This window comes from Aspergillus saccharolyticus (assembly GCF_003184585.1).
Source record: "Aspergillus saccharolyticus JOP 1030-1 unplaced genomic scaffold BP01scaffold_11, whole genome shotgun sequence".
In the NCBI taxonomy this organism is placed as follows: domain Eukaryota; kingdom Fungi; phylum Ascomycota; class Eurotiomycetes; order Eurotiales; family Aspergillaceae; genus Aspergillus; species Aspergillus saccharolyticus.
The window spans coordinates 405,393-426,726 of record NW_020290621.1 but is presented as its reverse complement, the minus strand read 5'-3'; the positions used below and the strand labels follow the sequence as shown (position 1 = coordinate 426,726).

The 21,334-nt window shown below is 53.0% G+C and overlaps 6 protein-coding genes and 1 non-coding gene across 7 annotated transcripts; 3 read left to right on the top strand and 4 right to left on the bottom strand.

The window, feature by feature from the left end:
* Window positions 1-4,950: 4,950 nt before the first annotated feature.
* BP01DRAFT_355887 (C2H2-type zinc finger protein) lies at window positions 4,951-6,157 on the top strand. Its single transcript, XM_025574804.1, has one exon. The coding sequence runs from the start codon at window positions 5,154-5,156 to the stop codon at window positions 5,961-5,963; it is 810 nt and encodes a 269-aa protein (XP_025432214.1). The 5' UTR covers window positions 4,951-5,153; the 3' UTR covers window positions 5,964-6,157.
* Window positions 6,158-7,503: 1,346 nt separating this feature from the next.
* BP01DRAFT_397458 (uncharacterized protein) lies at window positions 7,504-9,825 on the top strand (the record flags this gene model as incomplete). The annotated part of the gene is made up of 2 exons (XM_025578508.1): window positions 7,504-7,837; window positions 7,942-9,825. 2 exons carry the CDS (start codon window positions 7,504-7,506, stop codon window positions 9,441-9,443), a joined length of 1,836 nt encoding a protein of 611 aa, XP_025432213.1. The 3' UTR covers window positions 9,444-9,825.
* Window positions 9,826-10,448: 623 nt separating this feature from the next.
* Window positions 10,449-10,529, bottom strand: BP01DRAFT_t113. Its single transcript has one exon. It is a non-coding gene; the product is annotated as a tRNA-Ser (tRNA).
* A 1,244-nt stretch (window positions 10,530-11,773) lies between these two features.
* BP01DRAFT_317271 (C2H2-type zinc finger protein) lies at window positions 11,774-13,476 on the top strand. The gene is made up of 2 exons (XM_025572608.1): window positions 11,774-12,429; window positions 12,560-13,476. Exons 1-2 carry the CDS (start codon window positions 11,868-11,870, stop codon window positions 13,198-13,200), a joined length of 1,203 nt encoding a protein of 400 aa, XP_025432212.1. The 5' UTR covers window positions 11,774-11,867; the 3' UTR covers window positions 13,201-13,476.
* A 413-nt stretch (window positions 13,477-13,889) lies between these two features.
* On the bottom strand, window positions 13,890-16,970 carry BP01DRAFT_381864 (uncharacterized protein; the record flags this gene model as incomplete). The annotated part of the gene is made up of 10 exons (XM_025577330.1): window positions 13,890-14,039; window positions 14,130-14,447; window positions 14,520-14,759; window positions 14,812-15,042; window positions 15,091-15,327; window positions 15,381-15,686; window positions 15,740-16,003; window positions 16,052-16,315; window positions 16,381-16,674; window positions 16,734-16,970. The coding sequence occupies 10 exons, from the start codon at window positions 16,968-16,970 to the stop codon at window positions 13,890-13,892; spliced, it is 2,541 nt and encodes an 846-aa protein (XP_025432211.1).
* Window positions 16,971-17,007: 37 nt separating this feature from the next.
* BP01DRAFT_397453 (MFS transporter) lies at window positions 17,008-19,081 on the bottom strand (the record flags this gene model as incomplete). Its single annotated transcript, XM_025578507.1, has 4 exons — window positions 18,813-19,081; window positions 18,362-18,763; window positions 17,664-18,314; window positions 17,008-17,043 (listed from the first exon to the last, which is right to left on the bottom strand). Exons 1-4 carry the CDS (start codon window positions 19,059-19,061, stop codon window positions 17,008-17,010), a joined length of 1,338 nt encoding a protein of 445 aa, XP_025432210.1. The 5' UTR covers window positions 19,062-19,081.
* A 144-nt stretch (window positions 19,082-19,225) lies between these two features.
* BP01DRAFT_294670 (cytochrome P450) lies at window positions 19,226-20,665 on the bottom strand (the record flags this gene model as incomplete). Its single annotated transcript, XM_025571785.1, has 1 exon — window positions 19,226-20,665. The coding sequence occupies one exon, from the start codon at window positions 20,663-20,665 to the stop codon at window positions 19,226-19,228; it is 1,440 nt and encodes a 479-aa protein (XP_025432209.1).
* Window positions 20,666-21,334: the final 669 nt, after the last annotated feature.

Sequence of the window (21,334 nt, the reverse complement as noted above, 5' to 3'; positions counted from 1 at the left end):
GCAAAGGGTCAACGAGTGACGGGGTTCGTTAGTCATCGGTATACTCCCGGTCCGACAGCTCACTGCCCTGCGTCAACCACCCCGAAACCATCGTGTTTCTAATTGAACCTTTTTTCCCGGGGGGGGGGGGAGTGCTGGCATCACAGTCGATCTTGGAGGTGGCCCTTATACTTCTAGCCGCGCTGTCAGAATGCGTGCCTTGCAGATTCCCGATATGCTATCAAGTTGTAGTCTACTCCCTACGGAGCAGATTGATATTGTGGTCCGCCTCTCATCACCTCCTCACGATCCATAGCATCGAGTATCTGGATGCCTACCAGTCAACCCAGAGACAACGAAGTATCAATCTCCCTCCCGGCAAGACTCGAGCAGCCTCCAATATACCTTGCTCACGTACCAGACACTTGGTACTATACACATGACACAGTAGGATACAAGCGGAAGTATCTTATACCGCAAATGTGGCCCTACTGCGTTATCAGCCATCCTCCCTTCCGATTGCGCCGACAGTTGATATCCTCTATGCGATGGAGTCCCTAGGCATCAACATTCTTAACGATCTTGGGGCCAATGGGTGATCCTCAGGGCCACACTAGCCACGAGGCTGGCGGGAGATGGGATGGGGCACTCGGGGGTCTCGGAGAGGGGCTCTTCGGCCACGCGCTTCCCACGCAAAAAGAGAACAAGGGGCAAGTTACTCTTTTTCGACATTATATCCGAACCCCCCTCCCTCCTCTGACAGTGACGCGTACTCGCTGGATCGAGATTGGTAATCCACTGGTGGTGTGGTTGGTTCGAGGATGGGATGGGCCTGTAAACCAGTGCAGTTGCAGTGGTCGTGCAGTCGTTTGAATTGAATTGAGCAAACCAGATCAGTAACAGCTGGTACAAATAGATGGTGGTCAGGGTCCAAGCGAGGGGGGGGGGGACAGGGTCGGAGGGAGACAGGAGGGGGGAACATGGCTAAAGTAGGTATAGGTATGAGTAAGGGATTCAGCTTGGCGCACTACCTGTCAGCTGTCGTAACTCGACTCGCAGTAGATATCGACACCCCTTGGAATGTACACAGGCGATCTGTCTGTACCTAATTCACCGTGCTCCATTGCAATACAAAACAACCAATCTCATCCTCACAAACCACTGGCCCCGAAAAACGGGGTTGGCTGCGCGTCGGACCCCCGGCAAACAAACTGGGGCTCCGTCGACGGGGTTAGTAGTATACGTATGCATGGGATCCTCAACCATGATTATTGACCGACCCCTAGGTTTTAGCAATAAAGCCAAGCTTGGTTTGGCATTGTTAGCGCGGCTGAGTTCGACGGCTATGGCGGGTGGGTTTGTGATTGGTAATGTGCAGCAGGCCCCCCCAGTGCTTGGTTTTTGGTGTCGCTGACAGGGTCGATCAGGCAATCCGGAGAGAGGTGCTTAATGCAGCGGTTGTCATGATGAAGTCACTCATCAGTGACTTTACTCATGTCTATACAAAGGGGGTCGGTCAAATAAGAGGGCGAGGGGGGGTACATTCTGTGCTGTTGTTGTCATGTCGCCTGACCACCAGGTGGACTGTAGAGACAAGACAAGCATTGATGGTCATTGACGGTTTGTTTTCTGTTCCAAACACAACGGCAGTGCGTTTGGTCCCCCTGGGCTATTATTGGCAGACCTCTCGAGTCAAGTTGACCACACTGTGTGTGTCTCGCCGCTATTGGAATCGAGGCTATTTCCGGGTCCCCAGTGGGGCGCTTTCCAGAACGTCGGGATAATCATTTTTGAGCTTGGAACATACTAACCCGTAAGGACAAGAATCCAGCAACAGCAGCAGCAGCACCAGCACCAGCAAGGAAAGAGGACAAAGTTAATCTACTAGTCTGCTCCGTCAAGCGAAAATCGTTAACGGGGCGACTTAACTCTGCGTTATCTCTCATAATGCGTAGTAGTTAGTACCGGGTTTAATCGGTAATCGGGGCAGAAAGAAAGAAAATCAAACAGAAGTGAAATCTTTTCTCCACAATCATGCGGACACTTTACCGAATCAAACAATCCCTCGTCTGTTTTCCCCCTCACAAATTACTACAATCATTCGCCCGAGAGTTTCATCCCGCAGCAATGAAGGTTTTCTTTTTTTTTGGTAACCTCCGACCTCCGACCCCCGGGTCGGAGGAGAGTACCAGAACAGGAGATATGAGACGATCTCCTCAGCTCAGATCGCTGAGAAACTTTGACACCAGTGTACGTGTGTCTTTATGTGCAGGTCGGAGATAATCTGAGTAAGAAAACAGACCCAGAAAAATTTAGTTTCAAAAAACAAAAATGATGTTTCGTAAGCCGCCCTTGACAGTGTAGTGACTTGAGAGGGGCAAGAACAGTTTTGAGGGTTTGATCCAGATTGATCTGCCCCAGTGGCACCAATCATGAGGCTCGAAAGTGATGCTAAGTGTGATGACTAGCGCTGCCAACCCACTACCTTTCCTCCCATTAGATTTCAGTACAGCGTGGCTAAAAGCTTGTCCGTAAGCCTCCTTCTGGGGAGGTGACCCCCTGGTCGGTGGTCGGTGGTTTGGCTACCGTGAGGGCATTTCTACGGCTTTGAGCTGTATTCCGAGAATGAGCGGGCAGAATGAGCGGGCAGAATGAGCGGGCAGAATGAGCTGGGCAATGTTCAACGTGTGTTATATTGGGATTTCTACTGAGAATCCCTGCATGTTACTTCGTATCTCTTCGTATCTCTTGAAGAAACGAGAACCCCGTTAAGCGACAGGGTCATCAGGGCAACCGGGAAGAGGACGGCTGCTTAATCATCAGAATTGATCTTGACACCAGTTGCCACTCGGAAAGACGATCGATACCTCACCAAATCCGTACCCTCTCGCAGTTTGGGACTCGGGGAGCCCTGGAAAGTTAGTGCCCACCACTGCCGATAACCAACCTGCCAATTCAATTCTTTGCGTCGAATCGAGGTCCACCACACTCATCCCTACTGACTACTGTCGATCTACCAGTACAGATTTCATCACATCAATCAAATCAAACAAGTACTGCTATACACAGTACAATACACAATACACACTACACACTACACACTACACACTACACACTACACACTACACAAGTAATTCGGTGCAAGGAAGAACACGTCCAAACTCCTCTCTTTTCCCTCTCCTTTTCCCTCCGCCCTCCAGCTGACGACAGGGACACGTACCAGTCAGGGATCTAGGTATTTTAGATGCAAGCCCGGTGGGAAGAAGAGGGGCTATTGGGCCCTGAAAGAGGCCATCGGCCCTTTCTAGCTGACGGACCCCCGACCCCCCCCTCTGGATGACGAGGTCACCTCGGAGCTAAGCTTGCGAGTAGTTTAGTCCCGTCGACTAGACTCGTTCCAAGAATCCCCATTCAGAACGAATAATGACAGGAGCCGAGCCACACCCACCTTTTGGCTTGACTGGTTCAACCGCGTGGCTGTTTCCCTTTTTACTGGTTAATTCTCGGGGAGGATTGAAGATACCGCCCGACTGAGGCTGACTAAGAGCGGTGGTGCGGATTGAATTAGTGCCGACTGCCGAGATGGTTGTCGATGAGGGAATGAATGGGAGATGGAAACCTGCATATCCGGGCTGAGACCTGACTATTCTTTGACAAGAGTTCTCATGCAGTAGTCACCAAGAGAGAAAAGAAAAATAAAGTATAACTAAAATTAAAAAATTGATACATAGATATAAATATTTATATTTATATATATAAGAAAGAAATAGTAATCAGAAAGAGAGACATCCGGGAAATTAAATCTCCATCTAATCTCTGGTCGGCTCAACAAGCGGAAGCTCTCTATTGGCATAGACCCTGTGGCTGTTCTCCAGTTTAGGGTCTGCTTTTCCAAATGCCCGTTTGGCTTTTCCCCCCCAAGACCCCAAGACAAGACCCCCCCAAGAATTCTTTTCTTTTCCTTTTTCTCTCTTTTCTTTCCTTCTCGGAAACCAAAAAAAAAAAAAAAAAAAATAATAGAAAAATAAAATAAAATCATAACCACTAATGTATTTCCGTCACTGTTACCATAAATGATGATGCCTATTTTGTACTCCACCCGATGAACTAGCGTCGTGGACATCATCCATTATCCATTATCCAGTATTCCATTATTCTATTTTCCACTAGTGAGTGAACTCAACTGACGGACTGGTGGATATGGCCAGAGCTTCTGGAGAGACCCTGGACGGGTTTCAAGATGCTTCTTTTACTGAGACGAGAAGACCGTTCGTCACCTCTGTTGCCCACCACCCTCCACTTCTCACTCCTTCTCGCTACTCGCTCGCCTTTTAAGATTCTGGGTCTGCCCATCTCTAGTTCCCAAGTTTGATATATCTCGACCTCTCATACAGACTACACCCCTTCCTGCTGACTTTCCCTCCCTAATCCCACCTTCTATCCTCCCGACCTCTGCCTCGTCTATCATTTACTTCCCTCCTTGCCAATTTTCCCACTTCCGGCCGATCTTCTTCTATCCGTACCTTCTACGACCACCGGTCTTATCCAGCCAAACCGCCGCCAAAGGAAGAAACTCAGTGTGCTCGTGTGTGTGTGTGTGTGTGTGTGTGTGTGTGTGTGCTTGTTGGGATTATCTCCGACAACCCTGCCAAATTCGACTGGGCCAGATTGCGAGCTACAGGATTATTTGCCCTACTCAACCAGCAGCCGGTGGACCCCGCGCGCATCGACACCCTCGAGGGATCGACATCGGGTGATTGTCTCGTTGTCTCAGTCACAACCGTGGAGCCTTCATCGCTTGTTCAGTGCATCTTCTATCCCAGCAATTCTTGTTAAATATCGAGGAGGGGGGCTCGTTACACCAACTGAGTCCGACAAGACAAACATTTTTTCTTACTAATTGGTACGTACTGTTCCTTGTTCTTTTTTTTTCTTCTTCTTTTTACTTCTTCTCGTGCCCTGGTCGTATGACTCTTGTTTCTTCAATGTTCTTGTGCTCTGTGCAGAGGTTTGGGTTGTTGGGTTGCTTGAATCCGGCGAGATTCATGGCCGACGGCAGCCGGAGATAGGATAGATAAGGGGACGACAACAACCCCAGGACTGAAGGGAGATTGAGATAAAGAGACTCGGAACTAATCAGGACTCGCGCAGGTCGATTGATAACGGTGGACAAAATGGCTAGCTGTCAAGCAAGCTTTGTGTCAATCTTGAACAATGACGACAACCCGGCCTTTACGGTGCGGTCTGCACCGGGCATCTCTCGACAGAATTCCGCTTCTTCCTACTCCTCGTACCACTACGAACCTCAGCAGACGACGACAGCGACGACGACGACGACGACAAGGACGTTGACTCCTGATTTCCGTTACCACCATCATGCCTACACGAACTCTCCCTCCGTATCACCCGCCATGGCCCGTCATCCCTTCGACCCGGTGTCTGAGCCCACGCAACCCACGTCGCCCGGATCCTCCGACTGCTCCTACGACTACATGAGCAGCGGGGCCAGCGTCCGATCGCACTACCACCTGAGCCGGCAAGAGGCCCATGGCTACCGGCCCATGTCGGAGAAGCGCATCAGCGGGAGCTCGGTGGTCGAGCCCCCGTCGCCGCAGCCCTCGATCGGAAGCACCTCCAAGGAGAGCATGGCGGCCAAGTCCGGGGTTCGCAAGAACAAGTACCCTTGCCCCTTTGCCGCCAGCCATAGCTGCACGGCGACCTTCACCACTTCAGGGCATGCCGCCCGCCACGGCAAGAAGCACACGGGCGAGAAGAGCGTCCATTGCCCCATCTGCAACAAGGCCTTCACCCGCAAGGACAACATGAAGCAGCACATCCGCACGCACCGTACGCACTCGGAGGAGATGCCCCCGGCCCTGGCCACCGACCGCGACAGCGACGGGAGCAGCAGCTGGTCGACGCGGCGGAGCAACACCTCGTCTACCTACGCCCACCAGCGGTCGACCAGCCAGGCCCAGCGGTAGAAGACCTGACGATGTCATGCCTGATGAGTATGATGAGAGAGATTCATGGCGACTTCTTTTTGTGTCACTTTATTCAATTTCCCCTCTCTTCCACCCTCATTCTCTATGCTGGGCTGGGTGGGCTATTATGGCCCAGAGAATGAGTTAACTCTATCTACGGGTGGAAGATATCCTCAACCGCTGCTGTGGGTGGCCGCTGTGCGGTCCCTCAAGCGGAGAAGTCCCCAATTGAGGGGGCTTACGTTCATGTGCATCGTCCAAGATGGACAGCATCATTGGAAGATAGACTTTTCCTTTCTTTTCGGACGATTGGATTTTGATTCCCTGCGTCCATCTGTTCTACGGTATATAGACGGTACGGAGAGCCGCCATGCTCCTTTTACCTTTTTTTTTTTTTTTTTTTTTTTTTTTTTTCTTTTTTTAAAAAAAAAAAAAAAAAAAAAAAAAAAAAAAAAAAAAAAAAAAAAAAAAAATCGCCCAGTTATCCTGATGTTGTTGTTTCCTGTGTAATTACCCACTTGCATATGCGACCTACCTTGTCATTCTGGTTTGCATGGTGTTCTCAAGCGTGTTTGATTATGTGTTCCTGTCTGCCATGAATACCTCTTTGTTTTCCTCTGGAGTTATTTTTTTTTCTTTTTTTGTTTTTTTTTTCTGTCATGGGGAAGGGATTCTAAAAAGAAGTGAACGTGTACAATAGTAAAACTGACAGGTCACTACTGCATGACCGAGTTGTCAGATGGACTTTATTGAATGCGATGATATCCATTGCTTGCTAATGATGTGCATTGTCTGTGAAAAATGTACTAGTAGTAGTAAAGTACAGTAGAAAGAACCACGGGGACGGGCGGGGACGGAACAGCCGGGGAGCAACAATGGATCTGGAACAGGAACGGGAACGGGACCACTCAATACAATACAATATCATATTGTTTGTACCTTCTAGACTTCTACATATACTTCTATAATACAGTATACTGCTCAAGTATACTTTTATCATTCTACTCGTACAAGATGAAGTAGTCCACCTACCTCATGGACCAGGATGCAGGGGATAGCTTAGGCAGTCATGACTTGACTCAGGTTGAGAAATGATGTCAGTTCAGCTGGGATTACACGATTCATAGTCCTTCAATTCGCAGGGATGGAAGGTGACACGCCTGTCATCATCGGGAACAATGAAAAGGGACCTGGCTGGTACCTGACACCGCAGTGATTCTCACAGCGACGGAACAAGTCACTGAGGGGTAACAGCCCTGAGACTTCCCCACGACGTCACTCGCCACCAATAAAGAGCCTGCCTGAACGAGGCCTGAATTGAGCCTGAAACCAAAAAACACCACGATATCCACTCCATCCTCCTTCATCTTTTCTTTCTTTCTTTTTTAACTTACTCATCTCTTCCTTCTTCTATCTTCTCTTCTCCCTCTCCATTCATCCGATTATCTCATCGAATTCTGCATGGCATAGCCGTTCCATCTATCGTCGAAACCACCCTTCCCCCCCGTCATCCACCCCCACTACTACTCAATCCTACACCATGGCCTACTACGACGGTCGTCAATACTCTCGCCCGTCGGCCGGCTACGATCCTGACTACTATCCCCCGCCAACTCGCCATCAGACTGATGTCGTGCGTCATCACCGCGATGGCAGTGTCGAGTCCTTCGAGGCCGTGCACCGCGACTATCCCCCCGCTGATTACGGCTACGAGTACGGCTACGGCATTCCCCCGCAGGGTAAACCCACCCGCGCCGCCACCGTCCACGAAAGCGTGCGCCGTTCCCACTCCGTGAACCACCGCGACCCCTACGACGATGGCTCTGACTACTACCGTCATTCGCATCGCCGGTCTCGACGCCACGATGACCGTCGTACGTACCCCCCCCTCCCACCAGATCCCTTGGCATTCGTTCCAGTCACCACAAACACCATCTTCAGCAACATCGGATCACAAAACCGTGCTAACACCCCCCAGGTGACCGAGGGAAATATTCCCGCTCCCCATCCGACAGCCGCTCCCCCCCTCGTCGACGGAAGTCGATCTCCGAACAAGCCCTCGGGGCGCTCGGGCTGGGCGCTCTCGCCTCGTCGGGCTCGAGACCTCGGGAGCGTGGGCGCTCGCAGGGTCGCGGCGACCGCAAATCCTACTCCTACTCGCCTTCTCCGACCCGTTCCCGGAGCCGCCAGCGGCGCGAGAGAAGCCAGCAACGCATCGCGCAGGCCATGCGGGCCGCGCTGACCGCCGGAGCGATCGAGGCCTTCCGGGTCCGCAAGGATCCTGGCGAGTGGACGGGCGAGAAGGGCAAACGCATTCTAACGGCGGCCATCGCGGCCGGGGGCACGGACGGACTGGTGGATCGCGACCCCAAGAGGCATTCCAAGCGCCATGTCGTCGAATCCACCCTGGCGGGGCTCGCGGCAAACCATTTCCTCAACGGGTCCCGGTCGCGCTCGCGCTCGCGCGGCCGCCATCACCACCGCTCCCAGAGCAACAGCGGCGTGAAGAATCTCGCCGCCACCGGGGCCCTGGCGGCGATTGGCAAGGAGGCCTACGATCGGTTCCGGTCCAAGTCTCGCCCGCGCAGCCGCAGCCGCAGCCGCGGCCGATCCTCCTCGCAGGACAGCTACGATGACCGTCGCCCGAGAAGACGCAGCAAGAGCGTCTCGGACTACATCAACAAGGGCATGGCCGCGCTGGGGCTGAGTGAGAAGGACCACCCCCACAGCCGGGACCGCCGGGACCGGGATGGCCGCCGCTCGTCGCGGCGCGATGACTACGATTACCCCGAGGACTACAGCGACTACGAGTACCGCCAGTATCGGTCCAGCCCGCGGCGCGCCCGGCAATCAAGAGATGTGAGTCGACCGATGAATCCAGCCGACGACGCAGCCGGCCGTACCCGTGCTGCCCCGAATGATGATCATCGCTCCCCCAGCACCAAACCCGAGGATTGTGACTCTGACTTGGGAAGCAGTACCGATGAGGAAAAGCGCCAGAAGAAACTCACGCGCAAGACGCTGGTCAAGACCGGGCTGGCGACCGTGGCCACCATCCACGCCGCCCACGAGGTGTATGAAAATATGGAGAAGCACAAGAAACGCGCCGAGCAGCTGCGCGAGGGCGAGATCACTCCCGAAGAAGCCCGCCGCCGGCGCCTCAAGGCCAACCTCAGCGACGTCGCCAGCGTCGGCATCGCCGCCTGGGGGATCAAAGGCGCCGCCGAGGAGTGGAAGCACGCCGCCGAACTCCGCAAGGAGCGCCACAAGTTACGCGAGGAGTGCGAGCAGAAACGCCAGCGCCGCCAGCAGCGCGCCCAGAGCCAGGGCGGTGGTGGGTACCGCAATCACCACGATCCCCGCACCATGTACCCCGATGAGATTGAGGAACACCATCCCTCCGAGTATGGGTCTAGCTCGAGTCTGCGCTCGCGGTCGGCGGGGAGGTCCTCGCGCGTGCCGATGGCGCAGTACGCTTGATGACTGTGGGTGGTGGTGGTGGTGTATGTTATGATATGATGATGAGCTTAATGATGTAATGACTTTTCTTTGTTTCGATGTTGTCGGTCGTTGACATGAAGTGCAGTTTTTGATGTATTTCATGACGGCTGTGGGTGGGCTCGGCTGCGGGCTTTGTGGTTCTGCGTGCGATGGAATGATGATTATGATACTAGGGGGCAATCTGCTCTACTGTTGTGATTCGAGAAGTTATTCGTTGAAGTGTTACTACTCTCTTTTTTTTTTCCATTCCAAGACCGTTCCTTCCAGTCCGACCATACCCGACGCCTGCATCCAACTTGATTAATGAAGTATCCGATCTTTAGCCGGTCTGGAGTTTCATCCACTATGCGATCAACGGAGCCTTAGAGTATCTCAACTGAGTTTACCAGAATCCATGGTCCGATCAACTCTAGTACTGCTGTTTATTGAGAGATATCCTCTGTTGACTCGTCTCCATGTAAGAGAAGCGATTGCCGCCTGTAGTGTCCCTCATGTGTGTCCAGTACTACCTTGTTCCTCGAAGGATGATTGAGGCAACCAGCGATTCAACTTGACCTCTGCATTACGATACATACAGCACGATTGGATTGTGTAGATTGAAGACCTTGATAACAACACAATTAGAGAAAGTAACATGGGGACTGACTCAACAGTTCTAGACATTGATCCATTGTGAAAGATGGTCTTTCGGGACAGCACAACTGGCTGGGGCTCGAGCTTCGATAGATCTCGGTAAAGAGTACACAATGTGCCCTTGGGATACCTATGACCATCGATACTACAGTATTCGGAGACTGTATGCAGTGTAGCAGCGAAGCCAGGGGAAAAAAAATTGAAACCAAAAAAAAGGCAACGCTACGAAGGAAGACTTTACTAAAAGATACGAACTTCATCAAGAAAGAACGAAAAGTACAAATAAGCTTGTTTGTTTTATTATAGCATGGTGGAATTCGAGATACAGGAAAAGATGCAGAAAACAAAAAACGTCAGCGACAGGATTTGAACCTGTGCGGGCGAACCCAATAGATTTCTAGTCTATCGCCTTAACCACTCGGCCACACTGACTATTTGTGCTGACAAGTGAAAGTTTGTGTTATATACAGCTAAAAAAGAAAAAGGGGGATCCACTGTGGGGCGTGGGAGTTGGATTAGGGTTCGTGGGTTTATACTTGGGTGCAGTGGATAGTGGGGGTTTCTTATACTGCAGTGGCATTTGATTGCAGGTCGAGGAGACTGATTACCTTGGTAGGTCTTGCATTGGGCTGTTGTGTACTCCGTAGTTGATGGGAGGAGGGTCTGTACTTTAGTCGATACACTACTTGGATCTGGTATGGAAGGAGACAGACTGCATTTACTACGGAGTAATAGAGCGCAGACTGTGTAAGTATCTGCTGCTTCTTTTTCTCAGGCTTGAAACGAATAGGCATCACTGGTTGTTCTGATGCAGCTCAACACCGCTTATTATTGAAGAGCAGTACCAACAGGCTGAACTCTTCTGTAAGTGTTACCTCTCCTATCTCTATATCAAGATAACTTCTGAGATCAAGATCAACTTAGAATACTATACTATCTAGCTTAGTGCTTCTGTGTGGTCGTGTTCACTCCATACGAGGTAGAGCAGGGTTCGATGAAGCAGGGGATACGCACCCCTCCAGATCATAACTTTCCCTCTTTCTTTCCTGTAAGTCTGACTTACAGTCTTCAACAACCACATATCATCATCATGCCTACTCTCCTCGGACGCGCACTGGCCACATCGGCTATGGAGCGTTGGGGGATACTGAGGTGGAGGAGCGGTAATGATTACGGGGATACAGAGGGAGTGGATGAATTGGATGGATCACAGTAAGTTATGCTAGCTGATGATTATCGGTTGATAGTTATATCTGGTAGTCGCAGAAGACCTGCTTAAGCACTTGTCAGCTTCCGATCAATAGCATGAGGCTTAGTGCAGTGATGTAAAAACGATCAGATCAAGTGTAGAAGAGTCAACATCCAATCTCACAGTATTTAGGAGACTGTCGGAATTGCAGAATTCTTCTTTTTTTGTTCATCATCTCGGGGAGTAGTGGGAACGCACAGTCGACTTACCCTGAATCTGTTAGTCTCGAAGGTAGGGGTGGAGCTGTAAAGAGAGCGGAATGCATCGATTCCCATGTTGAGGAAGAAGAGGAAAAGAGAACAGACGCGGAGAGGAAGCCGGGTTTTGTTTTGGAGGAACGGGCGCGTCACGTGGCATTTTGGTTGCGATCGCATAATCTCCGCCCTCCGCCCTCCGCCCGACCCTCTCGGCCTCCAAACAACCCATCCATTAATATCGCATTCACCGTTGTCTACATCCTCCACAGTATCTGCTCACTATTATCTCAGTCACAACAACAACAACACCACTACACTGTCGCCATGACAGAATCCCCCGGCTCCCCCCTCTCCTCCATCGCCTCCGACGAGGACATGTCGGACCGCGACGACCTCAAGCCACCCTTCTCGCCCTCCGGCTCCGTCACCAACTCCGCCAACAACATGCCCCCTTCGAAACGCCGGCGCACCACCGGCGGCGGTGTCGCTTCCTGGGACCGCAACACCCCGGTCTCCACCACCTTCCCCGAGGATATCCCGCCGCCCTCGCCCTCCACCTCCATCTCCTCCGACACCTCCGGCGAGATCCCCAACTCGCCCGGCACCTACGCCCTCATCGGCGGCAGCATCGACGACGACTACAGCGGCCAGGCCAACGACCAGGTGACCGTGTGCCGGTGGGACGGCTGCGACGCGGGGGATCTGGGGAACATGGACGGGCTCGTCAAGCACATCCACGAGGAGCACGTTGGCAGCCGCCAGAAGAAGTACTCGTGCGAATGGGCCGACTGCAGTCGGAAGGGGCAAACGCATGCGAGTGGCTATGCGTTGCGCGCCCACATGCGGAGTCATACGCGCGAGAAGCCGTTCTACTGCGCTTTGCCTGGTTTGTTTGCCCCCCCCCCTTTGAGGTTGTTTCTATGCGATACGGGAGCGCCAATTTTATCGGCTCAAGGTTTATCGGCTCGATTTGGTTCAGATGGCTAACCTAACAACCAACGCACGCACGCATGTAGAATGTGACAGGAGTTTCACCCGTTCCGACGCCCTAGCGAAACATATGCGCACCGTGCATGAAACCGAAGCGCTGCGGCCCTCGGATCCCGTCCCGAAACACCACACCACGCTCGCGGCGGCGGCGGCGACCGCAGCGGCGGCTTCGTCCTCGGCCGCACCGACCCCGACGGGGACCCCGGCTGGCAAGGTGCAGCGCATCAAGCTGAAGCTCTCGCAGCCCAAGGGGGAGGATTTGGGGGAGCACAGCGAGAGCGCGAATGAGGAGATGGAGGAGGATCTCTCCGTGCCGCCTGTCGGCTCAGAGAAGGGGTTCGATGTGCACGAGCTGCTGCTCGAGGGCCCGCAGCTGTACCGGTTGCTGTTGCGGCAGATGCACTGGGCGCGCAAGGAGGGTGATCAGTTGAAGGCGGCCTGGGAGAAGATCCAGGTGAAGCGGAAGGAGGCGTGGTTGGAGAAGGAGACCATCTTCGATGATCTGGTCGAGGCGGAGTTGGGGCTGTTTCGCACGATAGCGGGACAGGAGGGGGCGTTGTTGGGGGTGGAGGTCGAGACACAGCCGCCGCGGGAGCCGCAGGTCGAGGCGACGGAGTCGGGGGAGGCGGAGGTCAAGGCGGATCCGCAGGAGGAGGTTGTTTCGTGATGATGTCGCCGTAAATCTGTGATGCCTTCTGCTTTGGGCTTGACCCACGCCGTGTGCAATTGCGTGCGTGGTATAGTGGGAGGCGCGATTTGGGTGTTTCGTTTATGCGGGTTCAAAAATATTCCTGGTTTTCGTTACTGTGTACTTTATGGGAGGGGAGTTGGGCGTTCATTTATTCTTAATTGTTGCTTGCCTTGGGGGCTACTTAATGACTGGTGTCTGTGTGCTTCTTAGCCTGAGAGTTGAGGTCGTCGGGGAATAAAGATTTGCATTCGGACTTCCAGTACGTGAGGATTGTCCTCACCTTTCATGCAAATACTGCTGAGACTACGCCACAACATGAGCATAAACAGAAGCCATGCTGCACTTAAGAGCTTCAGCATCACTGTGAATTACACCAAGACTACTACTCCTTGTCATCACCATCACACTTTACTTCAGATTTGCAAGCCAAAGCTGAACTCGATTCCGTGGCCCGGTAGATTCAGAGAATGGATCAAAACACAAAGCAAACATGATACACATGCTATCACCAGATAACAAAAACTAAAACGACAGCCCATCACCCAATCCTATACCCAGTCCCCTCATCCCACAATTGTTACCCAATTCCTAGACCAGAAACCAAAGGTGGCCAAATGGCAGGACGAGGGAATAAAGTAAGGTAAGGTAAGCATACCTGGTCTGGCCTAATAGGTAACCCCCCCACCCATTCCTGGAGGCAGATCGGGAACCCCCTTGTCGCAGAAACACCGGCGGCCGCGCTTCACGCATTTGCAGTTTGAGCGGATGTGGTCGCAGTAGCAGTCTTTTTGCTTGTCGCAGATGCCCCAGCATGGCTGTTGCATCATGTTAGTTTGTATGTGTGTGTGTGTGTTGGGGGTTTGGTTGGGGTAACAGATGGGACTTGACTTGGGAGATGGACGTACCTCGCCACGGGCGACCAGAGGGGATTTCTCGACATTTGTGAAGTCAGTAGCGCTTTCTGACTCCGGGTCTGTGTCCTCGGTGGTAGGTTCGCTAGGTGCAGGCCCATCAACGTTCTCGTTCTCGTTCTCGTTCTCCAGGGGTGTCGACTCCTCATCAACGGAAGGGGAGGTCGATGCAGAGTCGACGGTGGCCTCGTCAAGCTCCCTTGGCGGCAAGAAAGGGACGTAGCATTTGCATTGTTCGCCGGGGCTCTTGCAGCTGCAGGTCCTGCCGCGGCAGCGACACTGGCGCTTTTGGTTGCAGGTGCCGTAGCAGCTCTGTTCGTGTTGTTAGTATAGTTGCATGGCGGATGGGGGTGAGGGTTGGGTGTGGCTGGCTGGGTGGCTTACTCTTGGGGGGCTCGAGTCTTCTGCCTCTTCGGCTTCAGCGATGGAGGTGGTGTCAGGAGCTGCTGGGATGTGGTCCTCGGTGGTGTCCTCCACAACAGGTGCAGAGGTATCCACGGCGCGACGACTGGGGCAGCTGCACGCACGCCCGGGCTTCTTGCAGTCACAAAGAACCTTCCAACCACCCTTGCCGTCCCTGCACAGACACTTGTGGTCGCGCATGCATCTCTGGCTGACGCATTGCTGGTCATGGTTAGTATGAGTGTACTGACTTGTGGAAAGCGAGGAGACTCACCATGGTCGTGGAATCGAGGGCAGTGACGTCCGTGACAGCAAGGCCCGTAGTGTCTGGAGCTGGGACGTTCTCCTCAGTAACTGGAGTCTTCTCAATGGGATCCACATCGCGACGATGGGGACAGCTGCACGGACGCCCGGGCGTCTTGCAGTCACAAAGAATAATGTGGTCACCCTTGGCGTCTCTGCACAGACACTTGTGGTCTTGGGTGCATCGCAGGGTGAAGCATTCCTGGTTCTGGTTAGTGTGAATCTGGCTCTGGATAAGGGGGAGACTCACTCGTGGTACGAAATCGACGGAGGAGACGTCAGTGGTGTTGGCAGACGCAGGCGTTATAGCAGTCTCTTCGACCGCAGGGGCTTCAACCTCCCTCGCCACACGCCACGGACCCTTGCACTCACATTTCTGACCAAGTCTCTCACAACCACAGCGGGAGACCACGTTGGTGCCCTTGCATTGGCATTCGTACTTGGATTTGCAGTTTTCGGTGCACAGGCTACATCTTCCATAGCATTTCTGTTGACCGAGATGTTAGTAAGAGTTCTGCTGGGTTTAGGGTCAGGACTTACTCCAGGCCGTCTGCACGAAAGAGCATCGACAGGAGAGACGTCGTCAGACAGGTCCAGCGCATCCGAGTCAACAGTGTCATCAGGGTTCGGAGCAGGCTCGTCAACATCAGAAGTGGCAGAAGGCTCGTTGACAGCAGGCTTATCCTGCGTGGCATCAACATCCCTCACACGCCACGGACCCTTGCACTGGCATTTCTGACCAAGCCTCTCACAACCGCAGCGAGAGACCACGTTGGTGCCCTTGCACTGGCATTCGTACTTGGATTTGCAGTTTCCAGTGCACAGGCTACATCTTCCATAGCATTTCTGTTGACGGAGATGTTAGTAAGAGTTCTGCTGGGTTTAGAGTCAGGACTTACTCCAGGCCGTCTGGAGGACAGAGCATCGACAGGAGAGACGTCATCAGACAGGTCGACTTCATCAGAAGGGGTGACATGGGCAGCTTCAGGAGTGGCAGCGCTCTCATCAGCCATAGCGTCCTCGTCCTTAGCGTCCTCATCCCTGGTAGCATGGAGAACCTCGCAGGTGCATTTCTTGCCCGGATCGTCACAACCACAGTGCACACGGACCTGCTTGTGCCTGCAATGACACATATACGAAGCGGTGCATGTGCTGTAGCAGACCTGGTGTTTGGTTAGCATGAAGATGATGAGGGGCGAAGGTCGACGTACACGTCTGTGATCCACCAGAGGATTGGCCGGGGAGACATCGTCAGACGAAGCAACTCCCTCAGCGTCAACATCGGCAGCATCAGGAGTGGCAGCGACCTCATCCCCAACCGCAGAGTCAACAGCCTCAGCGGCATCCCTAGCAGCGCGCTTCGCTCCGCAAGTGCACCTCTTCCCGGGATTGTCACAGTAGCAATAGACAGGATTGGTCATTCCCTTCTTCTTGCAGGCACACATGTGCTCGTCCGAGCATTTTCCCTTGCAGACCTGTGATGCATGTTAGCTTGATGGAATCGATCGGTGGGATGTAGTAGATGATGAAGGGGGCATACTTGCGGCCGCACAATCGAAGGAATGGCAGGGGAGACACCACCACTGGACGCAGAACCTTCATCAGGAGTCTCAGCCTTGTCGGCATCCGGGGTGGTAGGGCTCTCTCCAACAGCTGGAGCGGCAGGAGCCTCTTCAACAGCGGAGCCATCAGCCTCATTGCCATCCCGAGAATCCAGCCGGCCGGGACAACCGCAATGCTCTCCGATGTGGTCACACGGACAGATCTTGACGAGGTCCAAGTGCTTGTTCCTGCAGCGACACTGTCTGGTAACCGAGCATACGCCGCGGCAAGGCTTGGTGAACTGTCAGCGTGGTATCGATGTAGGGGGGAGGGAGCGGGGTGGGGACGTACAGCTTTATTGTTCAAGTCCGTGAGGGGATCCACCGCAGCGGTACGAGTAGTCAGATCATCAGAAACAGAGTCAATTCCACCGGAGTGGTCAGAAACGAAAGGGGTGAACCCATCGCCAGTGGCCTCCGATGCGTGCTGTTCGTCACGATCAGTCACACCGGTGGTCGGGGTGATGGTCACAGCAGACTGAATCAGCACACCGAAGACCAGTATGAGGATGAACTTAAAGGAAAGCATGATGAAGGAAAGTGTGGGTTTTCTCTGCTAGAGAGGGCTAAAGGAGAGACTCGATGGGAATACAAAGGAGAGACTCGATGAGAAGGAAGGATGGAGATGAAAGAGAGAATGCGGGTCGAAGAGCAGAAGGAGGATTGAGGGTGATGAAAGCCATATTTATAACTTCGTTCGAAGGAAATAATCGATAATCCTCTACCAGAACACCAGAAATACGGTGAATATGGAAATGAGATGAAGCTCAAAATCGCCGGATTTGGAGCCCTAAGCGAAATTACAGCTGATGAACCGTGATCGATGATATCACAGGTGCGAATGTCTGTAGGGTCTAATTACACTTGATAAGAAGTAATTTCTGATGTTGAAGGTCATTCACAGTGATACTGCAGGGAGAGTCGGCCATTGAGCCTGGTCAAACTGTGGTTTGTGATAGAGAATAACCAAGAGCACAAGCAGGGAGTAAGTATCAAAGCATTCAAACCTAGAACACAAGAAGATAACGCTCATCACATTATGTCTATATCAAACTTGTTGATAGATCACCAAGTCACAAACATTATCAGTCGGCACTTCTTATAACAAACTACAGTCTAAGAACCGCGAACAATCAGCACCCATGAACAACCTATCCCTCGCCAATCCAGACTACCCCTGATGCGGCGTCTCTGCCTGCACCCCGAAAAGCGTCCCCCAAACCCCCAACGCCACGGCCAACATCGCCAGCAAGATCGGCTGCAGCACCGTGACCCCCTTGGCCTGCGCAACCGCCCCAATCACGAACGGAAATACCGCACCGCCACCCATCGAGAACGCCGCTGCGAACCCGATGGCCGCAACATGAACACTCCGCGGCAGAAGACGCGTCGACAGTACCACCACGCCCGGGAAGATTGTGCCCAGGAAAAACCCTACCAAAGAGACCGCCAGCGCGGACACGATGAACTGCGGCACGAGCCAGAAGATCAGCTCGAGCGCGATGGCCACGATCAGGTAGCCTGCGATCGACAGCTTCTCGCCCACCCTGGGCGAGACAAACCCTAAGACGAACCGACCCGTGGTGATGCCTAGCCAGAAGCCGGTCTCGGTCATGCCGGATGCAAAAGCGCTGCCGTGGCGGACGGTGGTCATAAAGACAACGATCCAGCCCCCGATGGTCACCTCGATGCCGCCGTACAGGAAGAGAAAGATGGCACATATCCAGGTAACCCGGTAGCTCAACGAGAGACGGGTCTGGCTAAGGGATCCGGTTGTGGTGGTGGTACTGGAGTTGTCGCGCCGGTAGTCGGTGCCGGTCTCGCGCCAGAAGGCTGTAGTGGTGTAGATGAGTTCGATCGCGGCTGCTCCGGCCTGTTGCTGATTAGACATGGTATGCTATCATTCTTTGGAGATAGTACCAGAAGGTAGTAGACTGAGTACCAGTTCCACCCCGCCTTCGTGATCAAGCTCGTGGCAATTAATGGACTGGTTGTAGCCCCTAACCCGTAGAACCCATGAAAGATTCCCAGGACTTCGTGCGCATTGGCCATGTTGCCAATCCACACGTTCCAGGCCGCGTTGTATATTCCGCTTCCTACACCAACAAGTATATACATGATCACCAGGACTGGAAAGGGTGGGTGAAAGGAGATAACAGTAAACGCAAGCAAGTGGCATCCGGCGCCCAGGATAGCAACACCTCTTCGCCCACAACGGTGATGAACCCAGTTGCTGAGAAGCGCAGAGATAGTGTAGCCGGCAAATGGGGAGAGGAATACAAGCGAGATAACCGTGTAGCTTTTGCGATAGTATAGCTCAAGCTAGAATCGTCAGTTGAATTGATATTGTAGTGACGAGCTTGACACCAACGTAGGCGATGATAGCCCCATAAGCAGCATCATTGGCGCCCATGAGTAAGGCACACCAGCATGTTGCACTCAGTCTCCAGACGGTTGTTCTGGACTCGTTCCATCTTGGTGCAACGTCCACTGCATGAATTGGCGGGATGGCTGGCGTGGAGGTGGTACCGATCGTCTGGATGGGTGGGAGCCCGACGTCTTCCAAGTCTCGAGGGGAAGCAGTTCGTTCAGGTCTTGATGAGATTTCAATATCAGTCATCTTAAGAGATGGGGTTTGAACAGGATAGAAGTACGCAAATGCGAGACTGCGATGTGAAGATGCGGGGAAAGCAACCGATGCAAACCATGCAAAGCGACTCTTCCTGACTAACCACTGAGGCTACTGTATGTCTATCATCCATCCATCCATCCATCATAGCTCTCTCATGTCCTACTACTGCTGTGTCTTCTATACTCAGTCTCTATGATGCTTTGATGCCGATGGCTCCGAGGATGAAACCTGACTGCGAAAGGCCTTGGTCGTGAACTGATGCCCTGCGTCATGGCGAAAGAATCCGGAGGTCTTCCAACGCACCGAATGTCATAAGCCCACAACATACGTGAAATCACTAGATACAAGGAGTTCTGAGCGAGATGACGGCCTGGGCAAGCTCGTCTCCCCATTCCAAACGCGCACGTTGGCAGTTTAGGGTTATCGATCCACCGTTCGGGCTGAAAACTGTGCGGATTGGGGAACACACTCTCATCATACTCAAGCGACCAGTGATTGGGGATAACCGTCGTCCCTGCTGGAATCTGATATTCCAGATACTCATCGTCCTGGCTGGTGCAATGGTGTAAGCCACCCGGTACCACTGGCCTCCAGCGCAGCACTTCGCGCACAAATGCCTGAAGGTACGGTAGTTGGGGAAGGTCGCAGAGTGCAGGCATGCGATGACAGCCCACTACCTTGTCAAGTTCGATCTGCGCGCGAACCACCGCCGGCCTCTGCAGAACGGCCACCAGAACAAAGGTCTCGAGCACAAAGGCCGTGGTGTCGCTGCCTGCCTCATAGGTGACTCCCACAACATGAGCCATCTCTAGTTCATTGAACGAGACTTCCCTTCTGTTCCTGGCTACCTCGTGTACTATATGGCTCCAAGTCTTCACTGACTGGCTCAGCGCCTTCTGCATCTGGTGCGTGAAGAATCTCGCCTGGGTCTCCTGCAGCCAAGCAGCGGTTTTTTTCCAGGGCGCCAGCCACTGCGGGAGATAATTCAGAAGTGGGAACGCCACTCCAGGCAGAAAGACCTTGTCTGACATTTGGCGCATCAGGCGATCAACTTCCTGCACCTCGCTTTCATCGCCCCTCTCCATGCGTTGCCCGTATGCGAGCGAAAAGCTTAGACTCGCAGCAAAGCGGTGGAATTGGTACGCAAAGTCGTTGGTCCACAGAAGTTCCCACAAGAGCTGCTTGCATTCAAGGTCCTGGGATTTGATGTAATCCTCGCACCGGGTCCGGCTTAGCAGCGTGTTTAGGAGAAAGCGGTGTTTGCGCCACCGGTTGCCGTATGGGAGCCCAACGACCAGAGCATCGCTGCCGATGCCATCGGTCAAGTACGACGGGCGAGAGCTATAGATGAACGGTCTCTTCTCGAGAAGATCTTTGGCGCACTCGAAAGACCCGAGGATGACCATGGGTCTCGAGCCCATCCAGACGGTGATGATCGGGCCGAATCGATCGTGCCAGCTTTTGAGGGTTCGCCAAGTATCTCGCCGTGGCAATTGGTGCAGATTCCCTAGTATCGGCAGTGGCCGCGGTCCAGGAGGATACTTGATTTTCTTGTTGGATCGGAGTAGAAGAAACACCAAGCTCAGCACCATTGTCACAATCATGATCTTCACATACATCATGACGAGGAAGAGTGATATCGGAATCGAGCTTCAGCTGGAAATTGTGGCTTCTGAGGTCTCAGAGTCAGCGATGAGTCTTTGGTTTCGTTCTTGGTGAATGCACCGACCTGGGGAGTGGCAAGGGGGAGTAGAAATATGCCTCCACTCTAACAAAAATCCTTCGATGCCGAGACTTCACTCTCAAATCTCGCCCTCAATTTCGGTAAGCGTTTGGTAATCTCGATCGCCATCCTTATGTCCTGCACATCTTGGCGATGGTGAGCTCGAAATATCGGCAGCCAATTTCCCGTCCAATAAACCTGCTTCTGGGCACCAGAGAAGGCAAAACTGCAAAACGTGTTTATGCAGTCATAGATGAGGTAACATGGGTCTCGTAGACAAGGGACTGTTGTGTGCTTGTATGTTGCTACTGTATAAGATGACCGAGGGTTTCTCTCCCAGGAATCAGCCGCTGAGCCATCGCACAGGACCAATGTCTCCCATCACCCATCTTCTCGACCAAGATCTCTTCAATCGTTCTTACGATGATCTTCCCAGCTCGGTCAAGATGCGAATAAGCTGTATGCGCGCTCGAGAAGTCACCAGATGCTACAGTATGCTCACATACTTTCGCCATTCTTTCACCATACTGACGTCAAT